At 39.1% G+C, this 20,408-nt stretch overlaps 1 protein-coding gene across 1 annotated transcript in view; it reads left to right on the forward strand.

Moving 5' to 3' along the window:
- scn4ba (sodium channel, voltage-gated, type IV, beta a) overlaps window positions 1-18,465 on the forward strand; it is a 34,681-nt gene extending 16,216 nt beyond the window's left edge. The window contains exons 2-5 of the mRNA XM_041806146.1: window positions 11,952-12,115; window positions 12,225-12,438; window positions 12,615-12,744; window positions 16,537-18,465. Of these exons, the coding sequence (XP_041662080.1) occupies window positions 11,952-12,115; window positions 12,225-12,438; window positions 12,615-12,744; window positions 16,537-16,630 (602 nt within the window). The 3' untranslated portion in view covers window positions 16,631-18,465. The remainder of the gene's footprint in view (window positions 1-11,951; window positions 12,116-12,224; window positions 12,439-12,614; window positions 12,745-16,536) is intronic.
- The last annotated feature ends 1,943 nt before the right edge of the window (window positions 18,466-20,408 follow it).

Raw genomic sequence — 20,408 nt, forward strand, 5'->3', positions numbered from 1 at the left:
AATTTATTAGTTATACATTTTAACAAGGTGAATATATTTTTGACACTGTTATGAATGAAGCTCTGCCAAGGAACTTGTTTTGATTTTGGCGCCCCCCTTTGGATGGAGGGATACATTTTATCCTTTCTTCATATTAAGTATTTTTTGTTTGGGGTTTCTGTTTTGTTTGCTTGAATAGTTTGCTTTTTTTCACTTTTTTTGATTTTGTGTTCAGGAGTTCAAAGAACAGAACACTGGTGATGTAACATTCTTTTTATCAGAACACCTGCAGACAAGACAGTCTGGCTGCAGACCGCACATCTCTGATGGCTACTCCCACTGAGACGCCGTCACTTTCAGAATAGAAATACATGCTGAAACTTTGGAAATAAAAGTAGATTTAACTTCTGTTTAGGGTTAATGTAAGGGTTAAAGTAACAAGCAAGATATCAAAGGTTATAACTTAAAAATCTGACCTGACTACAAAACGTAAAATAAATCCATGTAAACAGTCTGATAACAGGAAAAAAACTAGTCCCCCATGAAAACATTCTAATGCAGCAAGCGTAGCTTACCTAGCTCTTACCTGCGGGAACTACATAGTCAACAAAGCTTGCGTATCTCCGTTAGCTCCACAAGCTGTAAAGTCAATGTAGCTTATGTCACTCCGTTAGCTGCATAAGCTACATAGTCACCATAGCTTGTGTATCCCTGTTAGCTCTGCAAGCTGTATAGTCAATGTAGTTTATGTATCTCTGTTAGCTGCGTAAGCTATGTAGTCAACATAGCTTCCATAACTCTGTTGATATTTATATGTTGAAGCCGCAGCAGGACCAGAGCAGGTGAAAACGACGTTTATCAAATGTGCGTACGACACACAACTCAGTGTTTGGTAAGGGTGGGCGATGTGGGTTTTTTTTGTTTGTTTGTTTGTTTTCTTTTCTTTTCTTTTCTTTGTTTTGTTTTGTTTTGATGTCTTTTTGCTGGATCACAATCAAAATCTTATCATTTTTAAGGTAACTTGCCAAACTAGCTAACTTTTTCTCCATTTACCTATATTTTTGAAAGCACATGTATAGTAAATTTCACACATGGAATCACTGCTGACAAAAAAGTGGGTGGACACTGTTGAGCTCTATTGAGGACTCTGTTCAATAAAGAGTAACTAAAGCCCAGAGTTCATAAAGGCTAGGAGGGAGGGGAGGTAAGACATGCCCACTCCCTCCTTCCTACTGTCCCTTACCAGCCACAACAGTCTGTGCTGCTTTTTAGATTTGATTATTAGCCATAATGTCAGAACTATTTATGGCAGACTTACTACAAGCTATCTGAGTGAGAAACTGTTACACTATATTGCCAAAAGTATTCACTCACCCATCCGAGTAATTAAAATCAGGTGTTCCAATCACAGGTGTATAAAATCAAGCAGCTAGGCATGCAGACTGTTTGTACAAACATTTGTGAAAGACTGGCTCGCTCTCAGGAGCTCAGTGAATTCCAGCGTGGTACTGTGATAGGATGCCACCTGTGCAACAAGTCCAGTTGTGAAATTTCCTGCCTCCTAAATATTCCACGGTCAACTGTCAGTGGTATTATAACAAAGTGGAAGTGATTGGGAACGACAGCAACTCAGCCACGAAGTAGTAGGACATGTAAAATGACGGAGCAGGGTCAGCAGATGCTGAGGCGTATACTGTGCAGATGTCGAAACTTTCTGCAGAGTCAGTCGCTACAGACCTCCAAACTTCATGTGGCCTTTAGATTAGCTCAAGAACAGTGCGTAGAGAGCTTCATGGAATAGGTTTCTATGGCCAAGCAGCTGCATCCAAGCCATACATCACCAAGGGCAACGCAAAGCATTGGATGCAGTGGTGTAAAGCACGCCGCCACTGGACTCTAGAGCAGTGGAGACGCGTTCTATGGAGTGACCAATCACGCTTCTCCATCTGGCAATCTGATGCATGAGTCTGGGTTTGGCAGTTGCCAGGAGAACGGTACTTGTCTGACAGCATTGTGTCAAGTGTAAAGTTTGGTGGAGGGGGGATTATGGTGTGGGCTTGTTTTTCAGGAGCTGGGCTTGGCCTCTTAGTTCCAGTGAAAGGAACTCTGAATGCTTCAGCATACATGCAAGTAAAGCATATATGCAAGTAAAGGCAGGTGAGCAACTTCTTTTATGCAATATTTTTCAATGTGATTTTCTGCACATTTTCACATCAATCTAAGTCATGTAGATGGGTGATCAATGATTCAAAACAGTGCCTGCTGCTTCCTTCCTTCCTTCTCGCTCAACCCCCTCCCCTCTCTGTCTCTCTCTCCCTCTCTTGCACCAAAACCTCACTTAAAGTCATCAAACCCCTGACTTAAGTCACAATTAACAGGGAAAAATAGTGAATTTTGACTTAACTTAAATTCAGAATTCAAAGAGAAAAAAGTGAATTTTGACTTAACTTTGGAGTCAGAATTCAAAAAAGGAAAAAGAATTTAGACTCACTAAAAAATCAGTATTCTGAGAAAAAAAAATAGAATTTTGACTTAACTTAAAAGTTTCACCTCTGAGGATAAAAGGGAATTTTGATTCAACGTAAAAGTTGAAATTCAGAGGAAAAATTGTGACTTTGAAGCCAGAATTCTGAGAAATAAGGAATTTTGACTTAACTGAAAAGTCAGAATACCAAGATTAAAATCAGATTCTTGATCTTTTTATTCTGGCTTTTAAAAATTGCCTTATTTTTCAGATCAAAAATCTGACTTTTTCCAGAACTGGAAAAAAGTTGGATATCAAAAGTAAGAAAAAAAAAAAAAAGAAGAAGAAAAATTCCACTTTCACTTTTTTTGATTTTGTGTTCAGGAGTTCAGGAGTTCAAAGAACAGAACACTGGTGATGTAACATTCTTTTTATCAGAACACCTGTGCTCAAAATAACTTGCATATCTCCATTAGCTGCATAAGCTACGTAGTAAACATAGCTTGCATAACTCCATTTGTGCTGCAAGCTGTATAGTCAATGAAGCTGATCTATCTCCGTTGGCTGTGTAAACTATGATGTCAATATAGCTTGCGTATCTCCGTTAGCTGCATAAGCTACATAATCAACATAGCTTACGTATCCCTGTTAGCTGCACAAGCTCTATAGTCAATGTAGCTTACATAGGTCCGTGAGCTGTCTGCTGTGTGGTTATTCTACGTATGTAACTGCCAGACTTTGTTCAATAAAGTTTAATTTTTTGAAAATAAAATCTATAACTGGAAATACGTCGTAACGTCTGCAGCTAGACCCCTCTGTCTACAGCTGGTGACACATATAGGGGAAAAATAATGCTAGAGCCCCAGTGTTTTGTACTTTGATCAGAATACAAAAAGAAGTTGACAGAAATATTTAAAAAATGTTTTACACTGATTGATTGCTTTTGGAAAACATCAAAAATGTTAAACAGTAAATTTAATGCTTTCCTGTTTTTCTGATTCCTTAGTTTAATTTGAATTGCCTGGGCCAAAGGACTGTTATTCCATGATTTTCTTTCCTACTTTTGAACAATATTTGGGGAACAGTTTGTTTTTTTAATGTTGGATTTTATCGTTTCAAATTAAAAGTGTTTTGGCCTAAGAACACGATGACCCAGCACCACTTAGGTGGAATAAAACATGATGTAACAAAGTGATTAATACATGACCTTAAAAATAAAAGCACATCATAGATTTCTTCCTGGCACACATCCATGACCCACCAATAATGGCTTCGTGGCCCACTTTTGGGTCCTGGCCCACCATTTGAAAACCAATGCTCTTAAATGGGTTTTATTAACTGATATTTATTTTGTTCTTGTCGCACTTCCAGAACAATTAAGCACACTACCTTAAAATGGTCCACTGTAGAATTAGAGTGCCAAATTTGAAGACAGAAAGTGATTCATCCAAGCTTTAAAGAGAGCCATCTCAGCTGATTACTGAGGGTCCAACCCCCTGTGCTAACTTCCTGAATGGGCCCCAGGGATTCAAGGGCTTTATTGTTTTGCTATTACAAATCTGCAAAGCAGTCGGTGGGAAATTCCTCTGTCGATGTAGTCCTTGAATAACACTCAGATAAGTATGTAGTCTCACATTGCTTGCATCATGTCCAAGTGCAATGTGATCCTGAGCAGGTCAGCGCAGAGAAGAGGGTTTAAAAATAGGCCTGAAGAGTGTGAGAGACATCGGAGGTACAATCTGAGAATCACAGCAGCTGTCAGTGCAAAAAAAACAACACAACCCGCCGACCAGGCCCAATGACTTATGGGAAATTAAAGACACTGTGAGAGTAAACAGGGTTTTTTGTTTTTTTTTCAATTTCAGAAATCTGAATTTAATCTCAGGATTCAGGTCTCAGGTTTTTGCTTTAACCTCAGATTTATTAACCTTGCAAAGCAGATTGATCCGCCTGTTCACCTGTTTCTCACTGGTGAATCCATCTTGCAAAGCTCTCATCTGAACCGTTTGGGCCCAGTTAAAAGTGTCAGGACCAATCAGCGATGAGGCAGAGTCATGGCGTAAGCAAGCAGCAACAAGAGGCCGGTGCAATTATGGCAGAAGACATTAGCGTGGATGCTGCTAAAGCGCCAGTTTTATCAGACCTTGATGACATTTCTTTGTTTAAAGAAGAACAAAGAACAGCAGTGAGTTGTTTTCTTTTCAAAAACAACAAGAGTCCTGTACTAACATGTCTACAGTCACCATGGTTCATGTTATGCAGTTTTGTTATGGAGTTTATGTACTCCTCAGTGGTAGGGGCTCAGCTCGGTAGCAGCTATGTCACGTGTTTTGTTGCTCTGATTGGACCATAAAGATTTGACAGACAGAACATTCATCCAATCACCCTCTGAGTCTTGTTTCAAAGGCTCTGCCCTTTCCCAAACACTGTCTATGTGCGGTTCACCAGATGGATGTGTCTAGAGTCAGGTTAGAAAAAACATGAACCTAAAAAAGTTTGTGATTGGCCCTAATCGTCTTCTGTAGATGAATGCGGATTTAAGCACACTGTACTCAGGCTTGAAGATGTGTTTTGGGACATCACCAGACAGTGGAGGTGGATCAAGAAAGAGCTGGGTGGTTTCTGTGGTAGTGTGATTCTTATAAATCTTAAAAGTAGAGATAAACATAAGGCCCAATGACCCTTGCCTTCCAAAATCAAATGAGTTCATCCTTGTGCCAGCAGGTTTAAAGGAAATCCCTCAAAGCTGCCTTTAGCTATTGTGTTTACAAGGACAGTGGGGGTGGATGAACACATGCACAGACTTACAGATGACATATTGCTTGGCTTGGGGCATAAAAATACTCCTAAACAGCATGCATAGACTTAAATTTGAAATACAGTTCTTTTCTAAGTAATGGATGAAAATAAGTCAAACTGCAGATTAAAAACAAATCGTGACCATACGACTAAAAGTCATCAAACCATAGATAATGCACATCATTGCCCCTGGAGAACTGCATCACAGTTCACATGCTTTACACGTACTTTCACCACCAGTGGTCAAATACTCAGGCTTTGGTGTTACACCCCCTTAAACTTCTCAGAACTCTACAGACATTTTGTGCTTATTAACATGTTTTCCACAAACCCCCAAAGATCTCAATAACCACAGTCATTATTAACAACAGGACCATACAGAGCGAGATGAGGATGTGGGGGAGAGACGGATCTAATGGGACCGTGTTTGGCTCTGAAAGAGGGGACAGATTTACAGGAAACAGAATAAAAGATGAGGTCAGTGTCTTTCCACAGAACTTGTATAATGGCTTTTCATGAAGGCTTGATACTGACCTTGAACCTGAAGGGAAATTAAACTTAACTTGTTGAAGCAGCAGCAGGACCAGAGCAGGTGAAAACAGCATTTATCAAATGTGCGTACGACACACAACTTAGTGTTTGGTAAGGGTGGGCGATGTGATTTTTTTTGTTTGTTTGTTTGTTTGTTTTTTTGTCTTTTTTGCTGGATCACAATCAAAATCTTATCATTTTTAAGGTAACTGGCCAAACTAGCTAACTTTTTCTCCATTTACCTATATTTTTGAAAGCACATGTATAGTAAATTTCACACATGGAATCACTGCTGACAAAAAAGTGGGTGGCCACTGTTGAGCTCTGTTGACGACTCTGTTCAATAAAGAGTAACTAAAGCCCAGAGTTCATAAAGGCTAGGAGGGAGGGGAGGTAAGACATGCCCACTCCCTCCTTCCTACTGTCCCTTACCAGCCACAACAGTCTGTGCTGCTTTTTAGATTTGATTATTAGCCATAATGTCAGAACTATTTATGGCAGACTTACTACAAGCTATCTGAGTGAGAAACTGTTACACTATATTGCCAAAAGTATTCACTCACCCATCCGAGTAATTAAAATCAGGTGTTCCAATCACAGGTGTATAAAATCAAGCAGCTAGGCATGCAGACTGTTTGTACAAACATTTGTGAAAGACTGGCTCGCTCTCAGGAGCTCAGTGAATTCCAGCGTGGTACTGTGATAGGATGCCACCTGTGCAACAAGTCCAGTCATGAAATTTCCTGGCTCCTAAATATTCCACGGTCAACTGTCAGTGGTATTATAACATAGTAGAAGCGATTGGGAACGACAGCAACTCAGCCACGAAGTAGTAGGACATGTAAAATGACGGAGCAGGGTCAGCAGATGCTGAGGCGTATACTGTGCAGATGTCGAAACTTTCTGCAGAGTCAGTCGCTACAGACCTCCAAACTTCATGTGGCCTTCAGATTAGCTCAAGAACAGTGTATAGAGAGCTTCATGGAATAGGTTTTCATGGCCGAGCAGCTGCATCCAAGCCATACATCACCAAGGGCAATGCAAAGCGTCAGATACAGTGGTGTAAAGCACGCTGCCACTGGACTCTAGAGCAGTGGAGACGTGTTCTATGGAGTGACAAACTGTGCTTCTCCATCTGGCAATCTGATGCATGAGTCTGGGTTTGGCAGTTGCCAGGAGAACAGTACTTGTCTGACTGCATTGTGCCAAGTGTAAAGTTTGGTGGAGGGGGGATTATGGTGTGGGCTTGTTTTTCAGGAGCTGGGCTTGGCCCCTTAGTTCCAGTGAAAGGAACTCTGAATGCTTCAGCATACCAAGAGATTGTGGACAATTCCATGCTCCCAACTTTGTGGGAACAGTTTAGGGATGGCCCCTTCCTGTTCCAACATGACTGTGCACCAGAGCACAAAACAAGGTCCATAAAGACACGGATGAGAGAGTTTGGTGTGGATCAATTTGACTGGCCTGCACAGAGTCCTTACCTCAACCCAGGACACCTTTGGGATGAATTAGAGTGGAGACTGAGAGCCAGGCCTTCTCGTCCAACATCAGTGTGTGACCTCACAAATGTGCTTCTGAAAGAATGGTCAAAAATTCCCATAAACACACTCCTGAAGCTTGTGGAAAGCCTTCCCAGAAGAGTTGAAGCTGTTGTAGCTGCAAAGGGTGGACCCACGTCATATTAAACTCTATGGATTAAGAATGGGATGTCACTTAAGTTCATATGCAAGTAAAGGCAGGTGAGCAACTTCTTTTATGCAATATTTTTCAATGTGATTTTCTGCACATTTTCACATCAATCTAAGTCATGTAGATGGGTGATCGATGATTCAAAACAGTGCCTGCTGCTTCCTTCCTTCTCGCTCACTCTCCCAACCCCCTCCCCTCTCTGTCTCTCTCTCCCTCTCTTGCACCAAAACCTCACTTAAAGTCACCAAACCCCTGACTTAAGTCACAATTAACAGGGAAAAATAGTGAATTTTGACTTAACTTAAATTCAGAATTCAAAGAGAAAAAAGTGAATTTTGACTTAACTTTGGAGTCAGAATTCAAAAAAGGAAAAAGAATTTAGACTCACTAAAAAATCAGTATTCTGAGAAAAAAAAATAGAATTTTGACTTAACTTAAAAGTTTCACCTCTGAGGATAAAAGGGAATTTTGATTCAACGTAAAAGCCCGAATTCAGCGGAAAAATTGTGAATTGAAGCTAGAATTCTGAGAAATAAGGAATTTTGACTTAACTGAAAAGTCAGAATACCAAGATTAAAATCAGATTCTTGATCCATTTATTCTGGGTTTTAAAAATTGCCTCATTTTTTAAGATCAAAATTCTGACTTTTTCCAGAACTGGAAAAAAGTTGGATATCAAAAGTCGGGAAAAAAAAAGAAAATTCCAGTGGCTAATTTCCTCCTCTGTAGTTGTACACACTTAGAGACTGGCCAAGGGGGTTCCAGGTATATCAGTATTTTCTTAAGTATATTTTAAAGTAGCTAAAGTATTGATAGTGCATGGGATTCACATTTATATTAATTTCACAACACACCTGGTTAAAATAGCAAAGTTAAAATAATTTCAAAAATCTAAAAGTACTATTTTTAAGTGTCTAGAACTGGACTAACAGGTTTTCGAGTTTTTGTTGACTCAAACAAGACTAACAGTTTAAAGGTTAATAATGGTTCATGTCACTTAAACAAACGATATATTTGTAAATGTAAATACTAAGACTAAATCTTAAATAACTGCCTAAATTAACACTAATGTGGAGTGAATACTCCACATTAAGACTCCTGAGGTCCACCTACTCATTTTCTAACTTGTTTTTATGAAATTTAGGAGCCTGTTAAAAATACACTGAAAATGTGTATTTACAGGGGCTGTCAGAGTTAATGCATTGATAACAGTTAATTAAGGTCCATAACTGGTGCATTTATTTTTTTATTTGCATGCTTGATTGTGTTTTGTTGTTCTGATGCAGTCCAGCTGTAATGTAAGTGTAACCCACTGTTTTTTGAGCACTATCTGAGCCCAAGTCTTTTTAACCATTTATTTTATATTGATATGAACATGGTGTGCCATGGTGAAGAAGTCTTCTGCTGCAGTAAATCACCTTTGATTATAAGTATGGAGTATGTGGAGGGCAGGAAGCTGTCGTTTCATGAGCTATGCTCACAGTTGGTAAGCTCCTTAAGTTTGTAATGCCATTACTCATCTTTAACAATAATCCTCCACCAACCCAGCATGCCTGCTCAGAACTGTTATTTAATGATCCCTCATTGTTAAACTAAAAAAATGTATCAATGCAGTGCAGGCTTGACTAACTGACCTGTTATTATATCTGTAATATGTGGCTTTTGTTCTGTACAGCACAGTAAATTTTTACTTTCTGGGCTTTATCTTCTTTTAAAATTTGTTTCATTTTACAGAACCGGTCTTAGTACACTTGACCCTAAAATCTGATTATATTTGGTCCCTGTGAACACAAATGTACCGTATTTGTTCCCTCCTCTGCTTTAATTGGTCTGGCATTCATGTGTACTCGAGCAGTTACAACCGGGCCTTCTGGGTACTCATCAGTTAAAAAGTGTTGTACTGGGTAGTAAAGAGGTGTAACGATCCATCCTGTTTTGAGCACACCACGACGGGCTTTCCAACTTTTGCCAATAACAATGGTTTTAAAGATCTCCTCTTGTGGTCTACCTATGGCTGCAGTAGTGGTGTCTGATACAGGCTCGGCAGATAAACTGGGAGGGAAATGTCTGCAGTTTTGTGTCTCTTTTTATACGCTGATTGTAGTAAAACATTTAATGTTGTTTATCATAGAATTACAAAAGCTGCCTGTAATAATACAAAGCAATATAAAATAAATATTTAAATAAACATTGAATAAGTGGTAATAGTAACAGGGGCACCGGAATTTCAAATTGATCAGGTTCAATTTGAATAATGTAAAGATAAATTAATTACAATTTTATTTAATTTATAAAACTAATTATGACTCAATCTCATGTCTTAAGTCGTGAATCCTCGTGACAGCGACTTCACTTCCTGACTTAAAAATGATTTCTGGCCAACGACTGATGTTCTGAAGATTTATTACAAATTACATTAAGATGTATACTAGTATATCACGTAGCTAATATGAATAAAATGTGAGTGAATGAAACAGGAAATGACCCAATGTGATAATAAGAGATGATGCTGATCTTGTTTGATGGAGAGTGGATGATTTGATAAAAGTAAGCCTAAATAAAAGAAAGAAAAGATAATGAGGTAAACAGTATAGAATTAGGAATGTTAATTTGAAAAAATAGATCTGAATTAATTGTTTTCATGGAACTAAAGGAGACATTGTCAACCTGGGATATGTTTGATCAAAATTGTACTGTTTGCTGTAGAAGGAGGATGAGGAGATGAACTGTCTAGGTGAGGTGCTGAAAGCCTGCAGCTACCGCTGGTAACAGCTGGGTCAGACTTTGATCGGCTGAGCTGGTGGGTTCTGCAACGGCGCCAAAGTGGGTCTCTATGATGACAAAGACAGTCTGATGAACACGGCAAGATGTGGCCTTTCCATAACCTTGCAAAGCAGATGGATACGCCCGTTTCCGTGTTTCTCACTGGCGAATCCATCTTGCAAAGCTCCCATCTGAACCATTTGGGCCTAGGTAGAGGAACAATCAACAACAAGGGGCAGTACTTTTCAGCACAGCAGAGTCGTGATGTAAGCAAGCAGTAACAGGAGGCGCATCTATGGCTGAAGATATTAGCATGGATGCTGCTAAAGCACCAGTTTTATCAGAATTGATGACATTTCTTCATTAAAAGAAAACAGAGAACAGCGTTGTTTTTTTTTTCTTTCAAAAATGACAAAAGTTGGGCACTGACACAAGTATAGTTGCCATGGTTCACGTTATGCTGTTCTCTGTGGAGTTTATTCTTCGGTAGCAACTACGACGTCACATGTTCCGATTGGCCCATAAAAAATGTGAGACAGAAATATTGTCCAATCACACCTCCAAGTTTGTTTGTTTTTTTTTTTTCAAAGGCTCTGTCCTTTTCCAAACACCATCTATCAGAGGTTTTCAAGGTGGATGTGTGAAACAAATTTCATCTGGCGGGTCAGGTTAGCCTTTCCACAAATTCTGATGGACTCATCTCGTTCCAAAAAACAAACAAACAACAACAACAAAAAAAAAAAAACAGTTCTTAATCGTCCAATTAACTATAAAAAAAAAAAAGAAAATCTCAGGACAGCCGACATCATTTTGAGTTATTGGAAGGATTACAGCGATGAAGTCTGGGCGTGCAAGACTTGATAAAAAGATATCAAAACTATTTCAGTCCGCTATGATTGTCAAAATTGCGTGAAAGTATAAAAAAAAAATTGTATGTTAATGAGTCCAGCATGGACTGGGCTCAAAACTTGTAAGAAACAAAGGGAAAAGAAAACATGTGTTTCACAGAGAAGTCTTAAGAAAAGTTATTTAGATAACTTAAGAAGAAGACATAAGGAAAAGCAAAGAGAAGACTCTAAGACAAAGACAAAAGGCAAACAGAGGAGAACTAAAACAAGAACTCAGTCTTGGGTTCTGACACCCACGTAGCCAGTGTGATGGCTCTTATCCAGAAACAGCCGATCAGATATTTCCAACTTTAAGGTGTGATCTCTCCTGAGATCTGTATTTAATAAGATGGTGTCACTTTAGGCTCCTCCCAGTCTGCTCCTTTAGGCGGGGAAAGTTGGTAAACAAGGATGGGTAGTTGGTAGACACGGGGGAGACCTCCCCCTTTAGAAATCCTGCTGAACTGAATGGATTTCACTACATGCCCAACATGGAAGTGATCCAAGCAGGACAGTAGTTTTCTTTCTACCCATCAGTCCAGCCAGTCTCTTCTTATGAGGCCACTTCATCTCACAACTGGAAGGTTGTGGGTTCAATCTCCAGCTCCTGCAGTCACATGTCGATGTGACGAAGGCACCAGTTTACTCCCACCACTTTGTTGGTGGTGTGTGGATATGTACAGCTAATACTGATGGCAAATTCTCCCTAGCAACCTCTACCATCAGTGTATGAATATACTGTAGACTGTGGAGTAAAAGGGTGTGAATGAGTAGCTGTGATCAGTGGTGTAAAAGTGCTATACAAGCTCAAGTCCATTTCCCTTCTCTACTCACTCCAGGTGTTTGGAGCGTTGGTGGACTGGAGGTTTCGACAGGTAAAGTGTCCTCGATTGAGGCGATGAACGGATCCACAGTCCTGCTGCCCTGCACCTACTCCTCCTGCATTGGCATCAAAAACCTCTACTTCAACTGGCACTATAACGACAACGGAACCATGCAGAAGGTACAGCGCATGTTAACTGCCGCTGCAGACACTGACCTGGTGGTTAGAATTGCTTCATCCAACTTCCTTTCTCAGTATCTAACCACTAACTTGTTTGTGTTGTGTGTAGTTGTGTGAAGCTGTGATTCCCATTGAGGGTGTGGAGCCCAGGGTCAGTGTCTACCACAGGCGTGTTGAGTTTGTGGGCTCCTCAAACAACATCTCCATCCTGCTTTATAACATCACCTTTGAAGACGAGGGAGAGTACATCTGTTTCGCCAGGAATCCAAAGGAGAAAAACCGCAACCACAGCGCCATCTTCACTCTCATAGTGGTGGACCAAAGTATGTAACGGGTGGCATTTATGGTCGTCACGGGGCTTCATTCACCAAAATAAGAATTTTCTGAAATGTGTTCTCAGGAAAGTCTCTGAGAGAAACCTACAGGGGATTCATGATTCATGACGTGTTTTCTTTGACTTCCTGTTTTACCTTCTCTGTCCCTCTCTCCCTTCCTTTAGTGAAGGAAGTCGACAACACCTTAACAGTCATCATTGTTTCAGTTCTGGGAGGCGTCATTGGCTTAGTCATCCTTGTCATGGTGATTAAGGCCCTGGTTGTTCACTTCCTGTTGAAGGATGACGAGAAAAAGTGAGTAGAAGTCACGGGTACGAAACAGAACACAAAAAACTACAGTCACACTGAGGGTGTTCATGACCAAAATGTAGCTTACATAAATAACAATAAAATAACACACACAAAAATTTTTTTTTTATTTATTTATTTATTTTTTTTTCTTTGCATTTTTTATTCTAGATCAGACCTGATCATAAGTATGTAATATTTTTTATTTTGGGAAAATTTAAACCTTTGAATGCCAGTGTGAGTTTATAACTCTGATGTTTGAAATGTAAAAAACACAAATAAGGGAATATTTTTTATATAATAGATGCACAGTTCACTGAAAGACATGCACACTTCCGTGAAAGGAACTATAAGTCTTTAATGAGAAACATTGTTGCTTTTTTTTTTTTTTTATTTAATTGTTAGATTTAATAAATTGTTACACTCAGCGTGTTCATGACCAATAATGGACTAATACATACATTGCAATAAAAAATAATATACATTAAAAAGGAATTCCTTTCTAGTGCTTGAATTTGTAAATCAAGATCATAGATATCAAATGTTAGTTTTTTTTTACCCTATAAATCCTAGTTTAGTTTTTTTTTTTTAAATGCTGTTTGTAATGTAAAAAAAAATAAAAAAAAAATATTTTCCAGGTGCAAATTTAATTTCCTTGAGGCTTATTATTAAAGCCTTGAAAATGGCCAACACTTTGATTTTTTCTTTTACCGAAATTTTGTATTAAAATTTATGGAATTGATGTGAGTGCCCATACAGGAAATCGGGGGGGGGGGGGCATACAATTTCTTTTAATGCCAAATATTTTTAAAAAAGGCTGATATTTGGTGATGAACAGGAAAAAAGTACACATTTGAAGCAAGGAATCCAGTATTCACAGTGTCTTGGTCTTGTCTCAGACTTGAGAGCATTTTTACTCAATCTTTTCTTGGTCCCGGACTGACAGTATTTGGGATTTTCCATCAAGACCGGTCGAGACCAGCACTGATCTGCTATTCTTTGACTTCATTAATGTCATAATAAGGAGAAGCACTTACTAAAGCAACAAATAGCTACACCTACAAAAACTCAGATATCAGTCCATCTTATTCCTAGCCAGAAATACCTCTGAACACTTAGACTAGGCCTCATTCACCTGAAAAATCTAGATAAACATCTCATTTTCAGATATTTAAATAAATCCAGACTTTTCACTGGCTTTTAAATACATACAATGTTTTATTTTCTACAAGAAGTTAGTTGAACAAATTTGTTAAGATTTAAGATTTTTGCATGTTGTGCTTTGAAAGAGTTGCAGACGCCTTGTTTTTATCTGTCAATTTTTTTAAAAAAGAAAACTAAAATTAAAAAGAGAATGCTCTTCAACTGTTCAACCTTGTCATGTTTTTTTATTGATTATAATGGTCTCGACCACCCTTGGGCAAGTCTTTGTCTCAGATAGTGCAGCCTTGAATACAACACTTGTGTATGTATATATAAAAATATATATATATATATATATATATATATATATATATATATATATATATATATAAACAGTGCTTGACAAATTTATTAGACCACCACCAAAGTAAGGTTTATGCCACAGCTGCCCTAAATTAACAGCATTGGTAATTACCAAAATCAATTTTTATGTTTCTGCAATGATTAATACACCAATATATAGAAGCTCTTTAACCCAAATGATATTTTTAATGCTAAAATATAATTATTATTGTTATCCATGAATTTTCAAATTTACTGATTTACAAAAAACTGTAAAATAGTAAAGCACATTAATATTTCTTGATTAATATGTCAAATTAGTTATTTACCTACATTCCTGAACAGAAAAAGAAGTTTCAGTGCTTGAATGTTATGCTTGATTAATTTCTGACTTCTCAGAGAAGCCCAGTGAGCCGGCTCAGATTTGGGTATAAAAAGGTGAATTCAGTTTGAAATTCCTCATTCCTGTTCAAAATGGTAAAAGGTGGAGAGCTCACTGAGAGAGTCCACATTAAAGTGCTTCATGATGCAGCTGTGGCATAAACCTTACTTTGGGTGGTGGTCTAATAAATTTGTTAAGCACTGTAGATATTCATACCTAACACATTGGATGGTGAATATATACAGTTGCAAGAAAAAGTATGTGAACCCTTTGGGATTTCTTGGATTTCTGCATAAATTGGTCATCAAATGTGTTCTGATCTTCATCTAAGTCACAACAATAGACAAACACAGTCTGCTTAAACTAATACTGCACAAAAATGATATGTTTTCATGTTTTTATTGAACAAAACATGTAAACATTCTCAGTGCAGGGTGGAAAAAGTATGTGAACCCGTAGGCTAAAAACTGGTTGACCCTCCTTTGGCAGCAATAACCTCAACCAAACGTTTCCTGTAGTTGCAGATCAGACCTGCACAACGGTCAGGAGGAATTTTGGACCATTCCTCTTTACAAAACTGTTTCAGTTCAGCAATATTATTCTAATGTCTGGTGTGCATCGCTCTCTTGAGGTCATGCCACAGCATCTCAATCGAGTTCAGGTCAGGACTCTGACTGGGCCACTCCAGAAGGCGTATTTTCTTCTGTTGAAGCCATTCTGTTGTTGATTTACTTCTATGCTTTGGGTCGTTGTCCTGTTGCATCACCCATCCTCTGTTGAGCTTCAGCTGATGGACAGATGGTCTTAAGTTTTCCTGCAAAATGTCTTGATAAAATTGGGAATTCATTTTTCTGTCAATGACAGCAATCCGTCCAGGCCCTGAGGCAGCAAAGCAGCCCCAAACCATGATGGCCCCTCCACCATATTTCACAGTTGGGATGAGGTTTTGATGTTGGTGTGCTGTGCCTTTTTTTCTCCACACATAGTGTTGTGTGTTCCTTCCAAACAACTCAATTTTGGTTTCATCTGTCCACAGAATATTTTGCCAGTAGTGCTGTGGAACATCCAGGTGCTCTTTTGCAAACTTCAAACATGCAGCAATGTTTTTTTTTTGGACAGCAGTGGCTTCCTCCGTGGTGTCCTCCCATGAACTCCATTCTTGTTTAATGTTTTACTTATTGTAGATTTGTCAACACAAATGTCAGCATGTGCCAGAGATTTCTGTAAGTCTTTAGCTGACACTCTAGGATTCTTCTTCACCTCATTGAGCATTCTGCGCTGTGTTCTTGCAGTCATCTTTACAGGACAACCACGCCTAGGGAGAGTAGCAACAGTGCTGAACTTTCTCCATTTGTAGACAGTCTGTCTTACCGTGGACACATGAACATCAAGACTTTTAGAGATACTTTTGTAACCCTTTCCAGCTTCATGCATGTCAACAATTCTTGATCGTAGGTCTTCTGAGAGCTCTTTTGTGCCAGGCATGGTTCACATCAGGCAATGCGTCTTGGGAACAGCAAACCCAAAACTGGCGTGTGTTTTTTATAGGGCAGGGCAGCTTTAACCAACACATGCAATCTCATCACATTGATTGGACTCCAGGTTGGCTGACTCCTGGCTCCAATTAGCTTATGGAGAAGTCATTAGCCTAGGGGTTCACATACTTTTTCAACCCTGCAGTGTTTACATGGTTTGTTCAATAAAAACATGAAAGCATATCATTTGTTGGGCAGTATTAGTTTAAGCAGACTGTGTTTGTCAGTTGCTGAGACTTAGATAAAGATCAGAACACATTTTATGACCAATTTATGCAGAAATCCAAGAAATCCCAAAGGGTTCAAATACTTCCCTTGCAACGGTATATTTTCATTGTTATGTACTTATGTTCTTTCCTTGCTCCGTAATAACCTCTGGTTTCTTTGCCCCCACAGTAAAGAGTGCCTGGTGAGCTCCTCAGGGAACGACAACACAGAAAACGGACTAACAGGAGCCAAAGCCGACAACAAAGGGACACCAAAGGCATGAGCCAAATGCAGAGTATGTCTGTACGTTTGTATATATGTTAGACAACTACACGCTCAGAGAAGATGCTGTTATCAGTGGACTGTTTTATCTTACTAGTGGCTAAGTAATACAACATGTAAATGTCTATTTTAAATCATGCTTGAGATGTGAGAGGTGTGAAACGTGCACTGGCCTGGATCACTCTCACCGAACATGGCGGCCCTTTTGTTACAGCGTGCAAAGCCTCTGTTATCAAAATCTGCTTCTTCTGCTAGTGGAACCAAACACTCCATACAGAGTCTGGGGTTAACTATCCGGGTTTATTTTTGTTCTTCTTTGGAGTATTCTTAGAAAGTCTCTGACTTTTTATTGCTTATTTTGGAGCCTTTTTACTATGTGCTCCGACTCATTATAACAAATACGTAATTTTGGAGAGACTAAACATGCTTTCAGCTTCATTTATAGGCCAAACTCCATAATGTAGTTGTGTAAGGGGTGAAAGGGTTTATGGAAGTCACACTTTGACACAAAGTTGCGTATGCCAGTCCACGACCACTAGCTATAAGACAAAATAAGGGATGATGTCTAGTATTATTCAGCAGGTTTTACATGTTTCTGATGAAAAACCAGGCTACAGGTTTCTCTGTAAAACTGGTCTATGGACTCAAGTGGATCTACTTGTGCTGCCGTGTCATTTGGACCTGTTTACATTACTCTCCTTGTTTTGTTGTGTCTACTTTATTATTAGTTCTCTAACATTTTTTAGCTGAAAGTTACGCGCATCACTACCAACTGGACTGGGAGTTTTGTTACTGCCATCTATGACTTGTCTTGTAGCTTGTCTGACTACATGAACTGAAACCATGACTTCTAATTCCACATACTCCGTCTGCACAGTGATCTGTACGTGCCGCGCACTCTGGTGCAAGTCGCTCCCTTTCAGGTCTGTCTTTACAGAATAATGATAACTTTGCAGTTTGTATTTCTCAACTCAAAACATACAAATATTAGGTGGCAAAAATAACAAAACCTTTAGTTTTTACAGCACTGCTTTAAAATACATTTGTATTTACTTAAAAAGGAAAAAAAACCTTCTACAAAGTGCAATAGTGGCATGAGTGCAAACCTAAAGTACTACTTACTGCAAAAACAATTGCAGCCTTTTTTATGCACAGCCTGACATTGCGTTTGCAATTGCGATTAGATTAAAGGTGCACTAAACCTTGGCATGTGCCTGAAGAACCACTATGCTCTGCTCAACATACATGCGGTAAAGTTCTGAACATTTTCTGTTTTTTAAGACATCTGGTCTTCTCTTCTCCCTGTAGGCCTCCACATGCTCATTTGTTTTGGTATTGGATTTCCTTTTTGTGGCTCTCATGCCATAATAGAGTGGTGCAGTGATGTTGCAATTTTGTAGGCAAAAACTGAACGATAGCCTCACAAGGCACTGAACTGGACTGTGGATCAGTTTGGTCACAACCAAAACTACTTCTTTAGGTCAGACCAGGGTCTAGCTTTTCGGTCCAGACCATGTTACAGGGGAGGTTTCATACCTGCCATTTAGGTTCAGTTCAAACTGGAAAGTCTAAACTCAATAAGGCTATGTTGTTTTTCTGCAGTTTTTTTGGATCATTGCTGAAAACAAGATCTGTATCCAATAAAGGTTCATGGAACTTGTCACTAAAAGTGTCTTAACAGAGACGTTTGTGCCAGAAAATAGTAAATTTAATCCCTAACCTGTGTCTCTCTGCTTTGACTCAGTCAGGTGGTTACTCCCTGATCAGTATGGTTTTCTTAAAGTTGAAAGGCCCATATTTCTCGTGAGTGGATGTGGCTTAAGCTCATTAAATGGACACGCCAACACCAGCAGAGTTTGCTGCCTCATTTTTCATGATTTTATAGCTTAATTTTATCAACTCTGAGCTGTTTTTTATGACTGAAATGTGGCCTAGTGGTTCATAAAAACTGTCATACAATAAACTTAAAAAAAGGTTTTGGTAAAATGCTAGCTCACTTTTTTAGGACTCATTCCTGCACCTTTCTATTTCTTGTCATTGATACGGAGGTCCAAACCTTTTAAAATAATGCTTTTACACTGGGCATGAACTTAACCACCTCTTTTGGTCGGACTAAGGTCTGGCTTTTTGGTCCGGACCATGAACCTGTGAAGGTTTCATACCGGTCATTTAGGTTAAGTTCAAACTGAAAAGTCCAAAAGTCTGGAACAAATGACGTAGATATGAAATCACCCTTAGTCCATGACATTGCGTCCACCACAGGATTGCTAGATGCACATCAGTCTAACATGGAGAACACTGAGTGAGACAAGAAGTTTCGTCAGAGCCAAATTCCAATATTCAGTTAAATTTCAGAATAAAATGGATGCCAGACCAAATGCCAGATCGTATTTCACAGCACGTCATCTACAAAAAATCTTACTGGGACTTAGCCGAGCCCAGAGTAAACATGTCAGAGGGACAACAAGTATAGGTTATTTATCTAAATCACATTATCAAACAAATTACAGTAAACTCATTAAGCGAATTTAATTATAATAGGCTAGCTACCTACGATGGAAGGTGAGGCATGCAGTCAAAACCCGGCACAGGTGACGGTCCAAGAAAGTGCGTCCACTGTCTCTGGTCCGGATGAACGGACCCCAGATTGTCAATCATCAACATTACGTCACAATTGGTGGCACTAGCCACAAGTCACAACACCATTAAGAGAGAAGTAAATCTTAAAGTTGAAAAACCACATTGAAGAAAATATTAACCTTTACATTTCCTAATGTACTCACCCGTGTCAGAAGTAAAAACAAAATATCAGCGTGAACGGCAAACCAACCTCTGAAAGGTAGTCTTCTGTTTATGTGTTTAATTTCATTGTATGATCTTGAAATTCCCACGTAAACTCACAGCTCTTCTGTGATATTGTAATCTCTCTTCTCCAGCTGCTCACGGCAGCCCTCTGTCAGTTGGAGAACAAACACGGCGTGAGCCACTGTGGGCACGGACTATGTGGATTTTACAGGAAAGGGTTCAATGCAAATCTTGTTACAGCCATAAACAGTCTCTTAAGACCTGCTACAATTCTCAGTTTGAAACCCCAAGTCACTGATTTACAAGTTTATGTCACACTTGGACCTGAGCAAAACCGACCAATGGGAACACACTTTAATGCCATTCAAAAACTGCCATGATGTCAGCTGAAGAACAGCACAAAACGGCAAAACTCCTCTAGCTAATCCACCTCCAATGAGGGTTTTTAAAACATTTTATGCCATAATTTATTTGAACTTGTTCTAATTCTAACCAGAAAATAAACCAATTACTTTTGATTGGTTGAATTTATTTTATTTTTTCTTATTCAATTTTTTGTTGATAACTGTCAACTGAACTACTGCCATGCCGGCCTGAACTTCAACTCACATGTTTACTGCCAGGTCCAGGTCTGACATACTGTAGGAGTGTTTGGTTGATTAATGCTGAAAGCAGAATTTGATTTCCTGCCACTTTGCTACAACTCACAACTGGGCTTTCTAATGCCGAGGTCAGACGCCACAATCTTTTTGTCGAATTGGGCAATCTCAGAGCCATAAAATCCCACTGTGACATAATCTATGGACATTTCAGACTACAGGATTGTTTTTGGCCAATCATGACGCATGAAGTGATGATACTGGATGGAAGAATGGTAGGCCATGTCAACTCACAAGCATGCATAAAGTTGGCTGCTATTTCTTGTCAGCACTTTTCTTTTTCCATAGATCACCCTTGTTGGAGCTCAACATTTT

The sequence above is a fragment of the Cheilinus undulatus genome, linkage group 2, assembly GCF_018320785.1.
Source record: "Cheilinus undulatus linkage group 2, ASM1832078v1, whole genome shotgun sequence".
Classification (NCBI taxonomy): Eukaryota; Metazoa; Chordata; class Actinopteri; order Labriformes; family Labridae; genus Cheilinus; species Cheilinus undulatus.